Genomic DNA, 15,000 nt, shown 5'->3' with positions numbered 1-15,000 from the left:
AGCGCTATTCCAGGATGGTGACATTTTTAGATTTAGGAAATAAAATAGAGAGAGAGTAGGAGAAGCAGACTTTCATCGGTGGTGTTGTGGAGGCTGTGTGATCATCTACACGTTTACCACTGCAGTATACATAAATAATAGCAATAACAATAAAGTTAATTGCATTCCGTTAGGTAACTTACATAACACATTTCAACAATTATTAGCATTTTCCAGCACCTGGCAGGTCACCTTCTCCTACATTCGTCAGTAAGTCTACTAAGACTGCAGCTTCAGACGTCCTGCTGGTGTCGATGACATTGACTGTACGGCAATGAATTATATGATTTAGGTTCATGTACTCTATCATGTTCACATTTTCCTGATCAACACTCGCGATTTTCTATCATTTTTCATCATCCACATTAAAATCATTTTACATGCGAGAGTTTTGTACTTAGCCATGAGTCGAATCACAATATCTGAGTATGGTCGTCAGGGCCTCTAGTTACTTCGACCGTCATCAAACTAATAATCTTTGAAAAACACTAAAAGCAAGAGATATGTATTCGCAGCTGATACCATTTCACACATGTTCTAATCTTTCGTATTTTTTTTTCCTTTCCGCTTCACCTCTGGCACTGCTGGATCCTCCACCACAATAACAATGACATAATTTACTTTATCCCTTACTCTCACTCTACATCCTTAACTACTAACTGTTTAAAACTCTTACCAACTGGTTCCTCACACAAATAACTATTGCTACCATCTTTAACTAATTATGATTTACTTAATGCAATTACTTAACACACACACACACACACACACACACACACACACAGACACACACACACACACACACACACATACACACATACACACACACACACACACACACACACACACACACACACATACACACATACACACACACACACACACACACACACACACACACACACACACACACACACACACACACACACACACACACACACACACACACACACACACACATACACACACACATACACACATACACACACACATATTCACACACACACACACACACATACACACATACACACATACACACACACACACACACACACACACACACACAGACACACACACATACACACATACACACACACACACACACACACACACACACACACACACACATACACACATACACACACACACACACACACACACACACACACATACACACACACACACACACACACACACACACACACACACACACACACACACACACACACACACACACACACACACACACACACACACACACACACACACACACACACACACACACACACACATACACACATACACACATACACACACACACACACACACACACACACACACACACACACACACACACACACACACACACACACACACACACACACACACACACACACACACACACACACACACACATACACACACACACACACACACACACACACATACACACACACACACACACACACACACACACACACACACACACACACACACACACATACACACATACACACATACACACACACACACACACACACACACACACACACACACACACATACACACATACACACATACACACACACACACACACACACACACACACACACACACACACACACACACACACACACACACACACACACACACACACACACACACACACACACACACACACACACACACACACACACACACACACACACAGTCGTTAATGGTGCACACAAGCGAGACAGTGAGACTCAAGTTCTTCATCGACCTGTTGATGACCAAGTGTCACCCGGTGATGCTGGTCGGCTCCTCAGGGTGCGGCAAGTCAGCGCTCCTCAACGAGAAGCTTAACTCACTCCCGGAGGAGTTCTCGGTTTGCAATGTACCATTCAACTACTACACCACCTCAGGTAAGTCCGGTAAGCTGCAGTAAACTTTCTTAAGTTTACAAACGTAGTTTAATATAGCTTGATGTTGTCTTCTAATTAGCCCAGAGTTGTCTGCTACTTAGCTCAGAGTTGTCTAATACCTCTCTCCCTAGAATCTTGTTGTCTAATACCTGCCTACCCAGCTTCTTGCTGTCTAATACCAGCCTACGTAGCTTCTTGCTGTCTAATACCAGCCTACGTAGCTTCTTGCTGTCTAATACTTGCATTCCCAGTTTTAATTTTTTCTAATTCCATCCCATTGTCATGATGTCCAATACCTGTCTCCCCAGTGTCAAGTGTATTACCTGCCACCCCAGTGCCAAGTGTAATACCTGCCTCCTCAGTGTCAAGTGTAATACCTGCCTTCCCAGTGTCAAGTGTATTACCTGCCACCCCAGTGTCAAGTGTATTACCTGCCACCCCAGTGCCAAGTGTAATACCTGCCTCCTCAGTGTCAAGTGTAATACCTGCCTTCCCAGTGTCAAGTGTATTACCTGCCACCCCAGTGCCAAGTGTAATACCTGCCTCTTCAGTGTCAAGTGTAATACCTGCCTTCCCAGTGTCTAGTGTATTACCTGCCACCCCAGTGCCAAGTGTAATACCTGCCTCCTCAGTGTCAAGTGTAATACCTGCCTTCCCAGTGTCAAGTGTATTACCTGCCTCCTCAGTGTCAAGTGTAATACCTGCCTCCCCAGTGTCAAGTGTAATACCTGCCTCCCCAGTGTCAAGTGTAATACCTGTCTCCCCAGTGTCAAGTGTAATACCTGCCTTCCCAGTGTCAAGTGTAATATCTGCCTCCTCAGTGTCAAGTGTAATACCTGCCTCCCCAGTGTCAAGTGTAATACCTGCCTTCCCAGTGTCAAGTGTAATACCTGCCTCCCCAGTGTCAAGTGTAATACCTGTCTCCCCAGTGTCAAGTGTAATACCTGCCTCCCCAGTGTCAAGTGTAATACCTGCCTCCCCAGTGTCAAGTGTAATACCTGCCTCCCCAGTGTCAAGTGTATTACCTGTCTCCCCAGTGTCAAGTGTAATACCTGCCTCCCCAGTGTCAAGTGTAATACCTGCCACCCCAGTGTCAAGTGTAATACCTGCCTTCCCAGTGTCAAGTGTAATACCTGCCTTCCCAGTGTCAAGTGTAATACCTGCTTTCCCAGTGTCAAGTGTAATACCTGCCTCCTCAGTGCCAAGTGTAATACCTGCCTCCCCAGTGCCAAGTGTAATACCTGCCTCCCCAGTGTCAAGTGTATTACCTGCCTCCTCAGTGCCAAGTGTAATACCTGTCTCCCCAGTGCCAAGTGTAATACCTGCCTCCTCAGTGCCAAGTGTATTACCTGCCTCCCCAGTGCCAAGTGTATTACCTGCCTCCTCAGTGCCAAGTGTAATACCTGTCTCCCCAGTGCCAAGTGTAATACCTGCCTCCTCAGTGCCAAGTGTATTACCTGCCTCCCCAGTGCCAAGTGTATTACCTGCCTCCTCAGTGCCAAGTGTAATACCTGCCTCCTCAGTGCCAAGTGTAATACCTGCCTCCCCAGTGCCAAGTGTAATACCTGCCTCCTCAGTGCCAAGTGTAATACCTGCCTCCCCAGTGCCAAGTGTAATACCTGCCTCCTCAGTGCCAAGTGTATTACCTGCCTCCCCAGTGTCAAGTGTATTACCTGCCTCCTCAGTGCCAAGTGTATTACCTGCCTCCTCAGTGTCAAGTGTATTACCTGCCTCCTCAGTGCCAAGTGTATTACCTGCCACCCCAGTGTCAAGTGTAATACCTGCCACCCCAGTGCCAAGTGTAATACCTGCCTCCTCAGTGCCAAGTGTATTACCTGCCTCCTCAGTGCCAAGTGTATTACCTGCCACCCCAGTGCCAAGTGTATTACCTGCCTCCTCAGTGTCAAGTGTATTACCTGCCTCCTCAGTGCCAAGTGTAATACCTGCCTCCTCAGTGTCAAGTCTAATACCTGCCTCTTCAGTGTCAAGTGTAATACCTGCCTCCTCAGTGTCAAGTGTAATACCTGCCTCCTCAGTGTCAAGTGTAATACCTGCCTCCTCAGTGTCAAGTGTAATACCTGCCTTCCCAGTGTCAAGTGTAATACCTGCCTTCCCAGTGTCAAGTGTAATACCTGCCTTCCTAGTGTCAAGTGTAATACCTGCCTTCCCAGTGTCAAGTGTAATACCTGCCTTCCCAGTGTCAAGTGTAATACCTGCCACCCCAGTGTCAAGTGTAATACCTGCCTCCTCAGTGTCAAGTGTAATACCTGCCTCCTCAGTGTCAAGTGTAATACCTGCCTTCCCAGTGTCAAGTGTAATACCTGCCTACCCAGTGTCAAGTGTAATACCTGCCTCCTCAGTGTCAAGTGTAATACCTGCCTCCTCAGTGTCAAGTGTAATACCTGCCTCCACAGTGTCAAGTGTAATACCTGCCAACCCAGTGACAAGTGTAATACCTGCCACCCCAGTGTCAAGTGTAATACCTGCCTCCCCAGTGTCAAGTGTAATACCTGCCTCCTCAGTGTCAAGTGTAATACCTGCCTCCTCAGTGTCAAGTGTAATACCTGCCTTCCCAGTGTCAAGTGTAATACCTGCCACCCCAGTGTCAAGTGTAATACCTGCCTCCTCAGTGTCAAGTGTAATACCTGCCTCCTCAGTGTCAAGTGTAATACCTGCCTTCCCAGTGTCAAGTGTAATACCTGCCACCCCAGTGTCAAGTGTAATACCTGCCACCCCAGTGTCAAGTGTAATACCTGCCACCCCAGTGTCAAGTGTAATACCTGCCTCCTCAGTGTCAAGTGTAATACCTGCCTTCCCAGTGTCAAGTGTATTACCTGCCACCCCAGTGCCAAGTGTAATACCTGCCACCCCAGTGTCAAGTGTAATACCTGCCACTCCAGTGTCAAGTGTAATACCTGCCTCCTCAGTGTCAAGTGTAATACCTGCCTTCCCAGTGTCAAGTGTAATACCTGCCACCCCAGTGTCAAGTGTAATACCTGCCTCCTCAGTGTCAAGTGTAATACCTGCCTCCTCAGTGTCAAGTGTAATACCTGCCTTCCCAGTGTCAAGTGTAATACCTGCCACCCCAGTGTCAAGTGTAATACCTGCCACCCCAGTGTCAAGTGTAATACCTGCCACCCCAGTGTCAAGTGTAATACCTGCCTCCTCAGTGTCAAGTGTAATACCTGCCTTCCCAGTGTCAAGTGTATTACCTGCCACCCCAGTGCCAAGTGTAATACCTGCCACCCCAGTGTCAAGTGTAATACCTGCCACTCCAGTGTCAAGTGTAATACCTGCCTCCTCAGTGTCAAGTGTAATACCTGCCTTCCCAGTATCAAGTGTAATACCTGCCTCCCCAGTGTCAAGTGTAATACCTGCCTTCCCAGTGTCAAGTGTAATACCTGCCTCCTCAGTGTCAAGTGTAATACCTGCCTTCCCAGTGTCAAGTGTAATACCTGCCTCCCCAGTATCAAGTGTAATACCTGCCTCCCCAGTGTCAAGTGTAATACCTGCCTCCTCAGTGTCAAGTGTAATACCTGCCTTCCCAGTGTCAAGTGTAATACCTGCCTCCCCAGTATCAAGTGTAATACCTGCCTCCCCAGTGTCAAGTGTAATACCTGCCTCCCCAGTGTCAAGTGTAATACTTGCCTCCCCAGTGTCAAGTGTAATACCTGCCTCCTCAGTGTCAAGTGTAATACCTGCCTTCCCAGTGTCAAGTGTAATACCTGCCTCCCCAGTATCAAGTGTAATACCTGCCTCCCCAGTGTCAAGTGTAATACCTGCCTCCTCAGTGTCAAGTGTAATACCTGCCTCCTCAGTGTCAAGTGTAATACCTGCCTTCCCAGTGTCAAGTGTAATACCTGCCTCCCCAGTGTCAAGTGTAATACCTGCCTTCCCAGTGTCAAGTGTAATACCTGCCTCCCCAGTGTCAAGTGTAATACCTGCCTCCTCAGTGTCAAGTGTAATACCTGCCTTCCCAGTGTCAAGTGTAATACCTGCCTCCTCAGTGTCAAGTGTAATACCTGCCTCCCCAGTGTCAAGTGTAATACCTGCCTCCTCAGTGTCAAGTGTAATACCTGCCTCCCCAGTGTCAAGTGTAATACCTGCCTCCCCAGTGTCAAGTGTAATACCTGCCTTCCCAGTGTCAAGTGTAATACCTGCCTCCCCAGTGTCAAGTGTAATACCTGCCTTCCCAGTGTCAAGTGTAATACCTGCCTCCCCAGTATCAAGTGTAATACCTGCCTTCCCAGTGTCAAGTGTAATACCTGCCTTCCCAGTGTCAAGTGTAATACCTGCCTTCCCAGTGTCAAGTGTAATACCTGCCTCCTCAGTATCAAGTGTAATACCTGCCACCCCAGTGTCAAGTGTAATACCTGCCTCCCCAGTGTCAAGTGTAATACCTGTCTCCCCAGTGTCAAGTGTAATACCTGCCTCCCCAGTATCAAGTGTAATACCTGCCACCCCAGTGTCAAGTGTAATACCTGCCTCCCCAGTGTCAAGTGTAATACCTGCCTTCCCAGTGTCAAGTGTAATACCTGCCTCCCCAGTGTCAAGTGTAATACCTGCCTTCCCAGTGTCAAGTGTAATACCTGCCTCCCCAGTGTCAAGTGTAATACCTGCCTTCCCAGTGTCAAGTGTAATACCTGCCTCCCCAGTGTCAAGTGTAATACCTGCCTCCTCAGTGTCAAGTGTAATACCTGCCTTCCCAGTGTCAAGTGTAATACCTGCCTCCTCAGTGTCAAGTGTAATACCTGCCTCCCCAGTGTCAAGTGTAATACCTGCCTCCTCAGTGTCAAGTGTAATACCTGCCTCCCCAGTGTCAAGTGTAATACCTGCCTCCCCAGTGTCAAGTGTAATACCTGCCTTCCCAGTGTCAAGTGTAATACCTGCCTCCCCAGTGTCAAGTGTAATACCTGCCTTCCCAGTGTCAAGTGTAATACCTGCCTCCTCAGTGTCAAGTGTAATACCTGCCTTCCCAGTGTCAAGTGTAATACCTGCCACCCCAGTGTCAAGTGTAATACCTGCCACCCCAGTGTCAAGTGTAATACCTGCCACCCCAGTGTCAAGTGTAATACCTGCCTCCTCAGTGTCAAGTGTAATACCTGCCTTCCCAGTGTCAAGTGTATTACCTGCCACCCCAGTGCCAAGTGTAATACCTGCCACCCCAGTGTCAAGTGTAATACCTGCCACTCCAGTGTCAAGTGTAATACCTGCCTCCTCAGTGTCAAGTGTAATACCTGCCTTCCCAGTATCAAGTGTAATACCTGCCTCCCCAGTGTCAAGTGTAATACCTGCCTTCCCAGTGTCAAGTGTAATACCTGCCTCCTCAGTGTCAAGTGTAATACCTGCCTTCCCAGTGTCAAGTGTAATACCTGCCTCCCCAGTATCAAGTGTAATACCTGCCTCCCCAGTGTCAAGTGTAATACCTGCCTCCTCAGTGTCAAGTGTAATACCTGCCTTCCCAGTGTCAAGTGTAATACCTGCCTCCCCAGTATCAAGTGTAATACCTGCCTCCCCAGTGTCAAGTGTAATACCTGCCTCCCCAGTGTCAAGTGTAATACTTGCCTCCCCAGTGTCAAGTGTAATACCTGCCTCCTCAGTGTCAAGTGTAATACCTGCCTTCCCAGTGTCAAGTGTAATACCTGCCTCCCCAGTATCAAGTGTAATACCTGCCTCCCCAGTGTCAAGTGTAATACCTGCCTCCTCAGTGTCAAGTGTAATACCTGCCTCCTCAGTGTCAAGTGTAATACCTGCCTTCCCAGTGTCAAGTGTAATACCTGCCTCCCCAGTGTCAAGTGTAATACCTGCCTTCCCAGTGTCAAGTGTAATACCTGCCTCCCCAGTGTCAAGTGTAATACCTGCCTCCTCAGTGTCAAGTGTAATACCTGCCTTCCCAGTGTCAAGTGTAATACCTGCCTCCTCAGTGTCAAGTGTAATACCTGCCTCCCCAGTGTCAAGTGTAATACCTGCCTCCTCAGTGTCAAGTGTAATACCTGCCTCCCCAGTGTCAAGTGTAATACCTGCCTCCCCAGTGTCAAGTGTAATACCTGCCTTCCCAGTGTCAAGTGTAATACCTGCCTCCCCAGTGTCAAGTGTAATACCTGCCTTCCCAGTGTCAAGTGTAATACCTGCCTCCCAGTAGTCCCCAGTATCAAGTGTAATACCTGCCTTCCCAGTGTCAAGTGTAATACCTGCCTTCCCAGTGTCAAGTGTAATACCTGCCTTCCCAGTGTCAAGTGTAATACCTGCCTCCTCAGTATCAAGTGTAATACCTGCCACCCCAGTGTCAAGTGTAATACCTGCCTCCCCAGTGTCAAGTGTAATACCTGTCTCCCCAGTGTCAAGTGTAATACCTGCCTCCCCAGTATCAAGTGTAATACCTGCCACCCCAGTGTCAAGTGTAATACCTGCCTCCCCAGTGTCAAGTGTAATACCTGCCTTCCCAGTGTCAAGTGTAATACCTGCCTCCCCAGTGTCAAGTGTAATACCTGCCTTCCCAGTGTCAAGTGTAATACCTGCCTCCCCAGTGTCAAGTGTAATACCTGCCTTCCCAGTGTCAAGTGTAATACCTGCCTCCCCAGTGTCAAGTGTAATACCTGCCTCCTCAGTGTCAAGTGTAATACCTGCCTTCCCAGTGTCAAGTGTAATACCTGCCTCCTCAGTGTCAAGTGTAATACCTGCCTCCCCAGTGTCAAGTGTAATACCTGCCTCCTCAGTGTCAAGTGTAATACCTGCCTCCCCAGTGTCAAGTGTAATACCTGCCTCCCCATTGTCAAGTGTAATACCTGCCTTCCCAGTGTCAAGTGTAATACCTGCCTCCCCAGTGTCAAGTGTAATACCTGCCTTCCCAGTGTCAAGTGTAATACCTGCCTCCCCAGTATCAAGTGTAATACCTGCCTTCCCAGTGTCAAGTGTAATACCTGCCTTCCCAGTGTCAAGTGTAATACCTGCCTTCCCAGTGTCAAGTGTAATACCTGCCTCCTCAGTATCAAGTGTAATACCTGCCACCCCAGTGTCAAGTGTAATACCTGCCTCCCCAGTGTCAAGTGTAATACCTGTCTCCCCAGTGTCAAGTGTAATACCTGCCTCCCCAGTATCAAGTGTAATACCTGCCACCCCAGTGTCAAGTGTAATACCTGCCTCCCCAGTGTCAAGTGTAATACCTGCCTTCCCAGTGTCAAGTGTAATACCTGCCTTCTCAGTGTCAAGTGTAATACCTGCCTTCCCAGTGTCAAGTGTAATACCTGCCTTCTCAGTGTCAAGTGTAATACCTGCCTTCCCAGTGTCAAGTGTAATACCTGCCTTCCCAGTGTCAAGTGTAATACCTGCCTTCTCAGTGTCAAGTGTAATACCTGCCTCCCCAGTGTCAAGTGTAATACCTGCCTCCCCAGTGTCAAGTGTAATACCTGCCTTCCCAGTGTCAAGTGTAATACCTGCCTTCTCAGTGTCAAGTATACCTTCCTCCCAAGCATTAAGTGCAGTACTGGCCGCCCAGAATATAGTTACAAGACACCTGCTTTCCCAGCATCCAGTTGTCTAATTATTTCCTTCCCACTTTCCTCATATGTAATGTGTGTCTCGCATCTGTCATGTCTTCTAATCCCTGCCTCATTAGTACCAACATGTGCGTTAAAGAATTCTGTCTTGTCATTTTAATCAACTGCACTCTTCTAGGCATCCTTACTTCTAATAATTTCCTTCCTAGACGCATTTTGTCTAATATCTGCTTCTCTAGTTTTATATTTTCTAATACCCCTTTCGCTAGCATCATGTTTGTTTATTCCTGCCTCTCGAGTCATGTTTAGGGTTTGCCTCTTAAATGTGAAGCTGGTTCTTATCTGTCTCCCCAGTATTATGTTATCCAACACTTGGCTCTCAATCATAGTGCAATAATTTCCTACCTCTAGTCAGGTGTAAAACCTGTTTCCTTAGTGTTATGCGTTGTCTTATACCTCCCTTTCTAGTTAACAGGTAAAATGAGTCCACTTGTACCAGTTGATACCAGGTCCTGTTTACTTCAGAGTTGCTTCAGCGTGTGTTGGAGAAGCCGCTGGAGAAGAAAGCAGGCAGGAACTACGCTCCTCCAGGCAATAAAAAGCTTGTGTACTTAATTGATGACATAAACATGCCAATGGTAAGTGAAACAGTATCGACATAAATAAGCTAGCAAATAGCAAGCTCTATTATTTTAAGTTGCACAACATTACAGGAATCTCTCACCCAGTATTACCGAGTCATATACTGTTAGTGTTTGGCTGGGTTCAGCTTCAGTCTCATTTCATATATTGTTGGATTAATGATGGTATTGGGTTCATTTTGTTTCTAAGGGAAGTAAACACGCAGATGGTCCTGCCGAGCCAGAGACTATACCATACAGAGACAATGGTCGTGACGAACTAGTTGTTAATGCTAGGATGTATAGCCTGAGGATGTGAGAGCATGGTATGGTTCACCTGGCCCATACTTCCACAATTGACCAACAGATGCCACCACTAAAGGTGGCTTTGTGGACAAGATATGTTTATGGTCTGACGTTTTAAAGGCTAAAATTTGTAGGTTCACATTCACTTGACAACCTACTCATAGCATATATGTTACAAATTACTCGCATAACATTGTGATTATTAAATTTGGTATTATTTCACACAGTAACAGTTTAAAAGAATTTGAAGTCCCAAAAACTTATCTCCTCTGAGTAGGAAGGAGAATAAAATACTTCATCAATTGTCTTCAGATGGGCTACTTCGGCAAAGAAAGAGATGTGCAGAGTTCTTGTTCAGTAGCTAATGCAGCTGCTACTAGTGGGAGAGAGGAAATTTAACTTTTAGTTTTTCTATTTAGAGTGGTATACAACCCCTTCCTCCTATCGTCAATGAATCACATTACTCTTCCAGGATATATGAGACTTGACCAGTTGCGAATTCTATTTTGCATAATACTGAAGCGACAGAATATCTATGGTGTCGGTGACGGCGATTAGGGAGGCTTCCAAACACTGACGGCGTCTAAGATCTTGTTCGGTGAGGACGAGCTGTGCCTCATTCCAATTCATCAAATATCCTGTGGAGTCCCTCTGGAGGACAGAGGCGTACCTGAGGTCGTCTCTGTTGCTGGCGTTTCGATGTTCGTTCAGACGGACCCAAAGATTTCTGACTGTTTTCCCTATATATTTCTTGGGACAGTACCCTCAGTGAATGGTGCAGATGCTTGCTGTGGAAGTTAAAGGTGTGCGGCTGCGTTTCGTAGTAAGATGATGTATTTACAGATGAAGAAGGCTGGAAACTGAAGACTTGTGAAAGCTTGTGCTATGTTAATGCGTTCCTCTTCAAGTAAACAAGGGTTGGAGGTGCGAACAGCTCTCAAGAAGAAACCAATAAGGACACCTCTTGTATTGCCGGTGTCTAGGTGCCATCGTCCTTGTCACTTTGAAGAGAGATTTGTCGCTGTCGGGAGACCTGCACAGGAGGACGTTAAAGAAATGAAGTCTACCATCTTTTTCGAGTTCCAGTGTAAATTTATTGAAATGTCTGAGATAGAAAACCAAGATATCGTCAATATATTTTAGCTAGAAAGCTGTGTTGAGAACGAGAGTCATGAATTTCTCAGTTTCAGATTCTCCACGAAGAGAATGATGCTAGGATGAGTGGGCTGCCCATTACCATCCCAAGGCTTTGGTTGTACCAGTTGTCTTGAAACTTCATGAGGGTAAAATTAACACAGAGAATGAATAAGAATGAACTAGAGAATGAAATCCAGAAGAGGTAACGGGAGGTCGTGGTTTTCAATAAGCCTTTGTCTCAGAATATTTATTGCAGTATCAGAAGAAAAACTGGTAAAGAGGGTTGTAACATCGAAGGAAGCCATGCTTTTGTTTTTGATAATCAGGCTGAAAATGCGAGAGAGGTCATCTGAGTGAGGTGGCCCTGGCTGATGGTGCCTACAAGTGTTGAAAGGTAATTGGCAAGGTGGCAACTAATCTGTGTGGTGCGCTCCCTATACCCGAATTGACAAAATCTCAAGTTTTGCTTATTCGGTACGACAGTATATATATATATATATATATATATATATATATATATATATATATATATATATATATATATATATATATATATATATATATATATATATATATATATATATATATATATATATATATATATATATATATATATATATATATATATATATATATATATATATATATATATATATATACATATATGTCGTGCCGAATATGTGAAATTGGTCAATTACCAATAACTCATTTAAAATTAAGTCTTTTCTGAAATTTTCTCTTATACGTTTAAAGATATATTTTTTTCATTAACGTTAATGTAAAAAAAAATTAATTTTGCACCAAAAGAATCTTAGAAAACTTACCTAACATTATTATAACAAGAACAATTTATTTTAGCCTAACCCAACAAATTATATTTTAAATACGTTTACAATAATTTAGTACTAAACAAACACAATCAAATATATTTTTTTTTGTTAGGTTCAGAATGATTTTGGAGAAATTATTGCATACACAAATTTTCACTTGTCCTATATGGCAAGATGAGCGTTGCTATTTAAGCCAAGATCGCAAGTTCTGCCTATTCGGCACGACATATATATATATATATATATATATATATATATATATATATATATATATATATATATATATATATATATATATATATATATATATATATATATATATATATATGTCGTGACGAATATGTAAAATTGCTCAATTAGCAAGAACTCATTTAAAATTAAGTCCTTTCTGAAATTTTCTTTTATACGTCTAAAGATATATTTTTTTCATTAATGTTAATGTAAATTTTTCTAATTTTGCACCAAAAGAATCTTAGAAAACTTACCTAACCTTATTATAACAAGAGTAATTTATTTTAGCCTAACCCAACTAAATATATTTTAGATTTGTTTACAGTAATTTAATTATAAACAAACACAGTGAAATATATTTTTTTCGTTAGGTTCAGAATGATTTTGGCGAAATTATTGCATACACAAATTTTCACTTGTCCTATATGGCAAGAAGAGCGTTGCTATTTAAGCCAAGATCGCAAGTTCTGCCAATTCGGTACGACATATATATATATATATATATATATATATATAGATATATATATATATATATATATATATATATATATATATATGCAAGGAATTCGCTAGAGCATGCGAAATATACACAAACACTGATCTCTGGCTGAAGGAGACTCGAACCTACGAACCTTAGGACAAGGTACGCAGTGCTTTACCAATCTACCCACACTGGACCAATACCTTGGCGTGTAGCATGAGCTACACGTTTGATCCAAGGCAGCCAGCTTTCAGGGAGAAGGCTTACAGCTTTTCATCTCATCCCCTGCATGCATCAGCCTTACTAGAGATTTGAACAATGCAAGGAATTCGCTAGAGCATGCGAAATATACACAAACACTGATCTCTGGCTGAAAGAGACTCGAACCTATGAACCTTAGGACAAGGTACGCAGTGCTTTACCAATCTACCCACACTGGACCAATACCTTGGCGTGTAGCATGAGCTACACGTTTGATCCAAGGCAGCCAGCTTTCAGGGAGAAGGCTTACAGCTTTTCATCTCATCCCCTGCATGCATCAGCCTTACTAGAGATTTGAACAATGCAAGGAATTCGCTAGAGCATGCGAAATATACACAAACACTGATCTCTGGCTGAAGGAGACTCGAACCTACGAACCTTAGGACAAGGTACGCAGTGCTTTACTAATCTACCCACACTGGACCAATACCTTGGCGTGTAGCATGAGCTACACGTTTGATCCAAGGCAGCCAGCTTTCAGGGAGAAGGCTTACAGCTTTTCATCTCATCCCCTGCATGCATCAGCCTTACTAGAGATTTGAACAATGCAAGGAATTCGCTAGAGCATGCGAAATATACACAAACACTGATCTCTGGCTGAAGGAGACTCGAACCTACGAACCTTAGGACAAGGTACGCAGTGCTTTACCAATCTACCCACACTGGACCAATACCTTGGCGTGTAGCATGAGCTACACGTTTGACCCAAGGCAGCCAGCTTGCAGGGAGAAGGCTTACAGCTTTTTATCTCATCCCCTGCATGCATCAGCCTTACTAGAGATTTGAACAATGCAAGGAATTCGCTAGAGCATGCGAAATATACACAAACACTGATCTCTGGCTGAAAGAGACTCGAACCTATGAACCTTAGGACAAGGTACGCAGTGCTTTACCAATCTACCCACACTGGACCAATACCTTGGCGTGTAGCATGAGCTACACGTTTGATCCAAGGCAGCCAGCTTTCAGGGAGAAGGCTTACAGCTTTTCATCTCATCCCCTGCATGCATCAGCCTTACTAGAGATTTGAACAATGCAAGGAATTCGCTAGAGCATGCGAAATATACACAAACACTGATCTCTGGCTGAAGGAGACTCGAACCTACGAACCTTAGGACAAGGTACGCAGTGCTTTACTAATCTACCCACACTGGACCAATACCTTGGCGTGTAGCATGAGCTACACGTTTGATCCAAGGCAGCCAGCTTTCAGGGAGAAGGCTTACAGCTTTTCATCTCATCCCCTGCATGCATCAGCCTTACTAGAGATTTGAACAATGCAAGGAATTCGCTAGAGCATGCGAAATATACACAAACACTGATCTCTGGCTGAAGGAGACTCGAACCTACGAACCTTAGGACAAGGTACGCAGTGCTTTACCAATCTACCCACACTGGACCAATACCTTGGCGTGTAGCATGAGCTACACGTTTGATCCAAGGCAGCCAGCTTTCAGGGAGAAGGCTTACAGCTTTTCATCTCATCCCCTGCATGCATCAGCCTTACTAGAGATTTGAACAATGCAAGGAATTCGCTAGAGCATGCGAAATATACACAAACACTGATCTCTGGCTGAAGGAGACTCGAACCTACGAACCTTAGGACAAGGTACGCAGTGCTTTACCAATCTACCCACACTGGACCAATACCTTGGCGTGTAGCATGAGCTACACGTTTGATCCAAGGCAGCCAGC

General features: G+C 44.7%; 1 protein-coding gene across 1 annotated transcript in view; it reads left to right on the top strand.

Annotated features, from left to right (window-relative positions):
• The window catches only part of Dhc93AB (Dynein heavy chain at 93AB), a 646,785-nt gene that overhangs the window by 285,511 nt on the left and 346,274 nt on the right, over positions 1–15,000 (top strand). Inside the window, exons 33-34 of the mRNA XM_070089003.1 lie at positions 1,751–1,943; positions 9,965–10,077. Coding sequence (XP_069945104.1) covers positions 1,751–1,943; positions 9,965–10,077 — 306 coding nt within the window. The remainder of the gene's footprint in view (positions 1–1,750; positions 1,944–9,964; positions 10,078–15,000) is intronic.

This window comes from Cherax quadricarinatus, chromosome 27 (genome assembly GCF_038502225.1).
Source record: "Cherax quadricarinatus isolate ZL_2023a chromosome 27, ASM3850222v1, whole genome shotgun sequence".
In the NCBI taxonomy this organism is placed as follows: domain Eukaryota; kingdom Metazoa; phylum Arthropoda; class Malacostraca; order Decapoda; family Parastacidae; genus Cherax; species Cherax quadricarinatus.
Note: the sequence above shows the minus strand (reverse complement) of the source record. Positions and strands in the feature narration are given on the sequence as shown.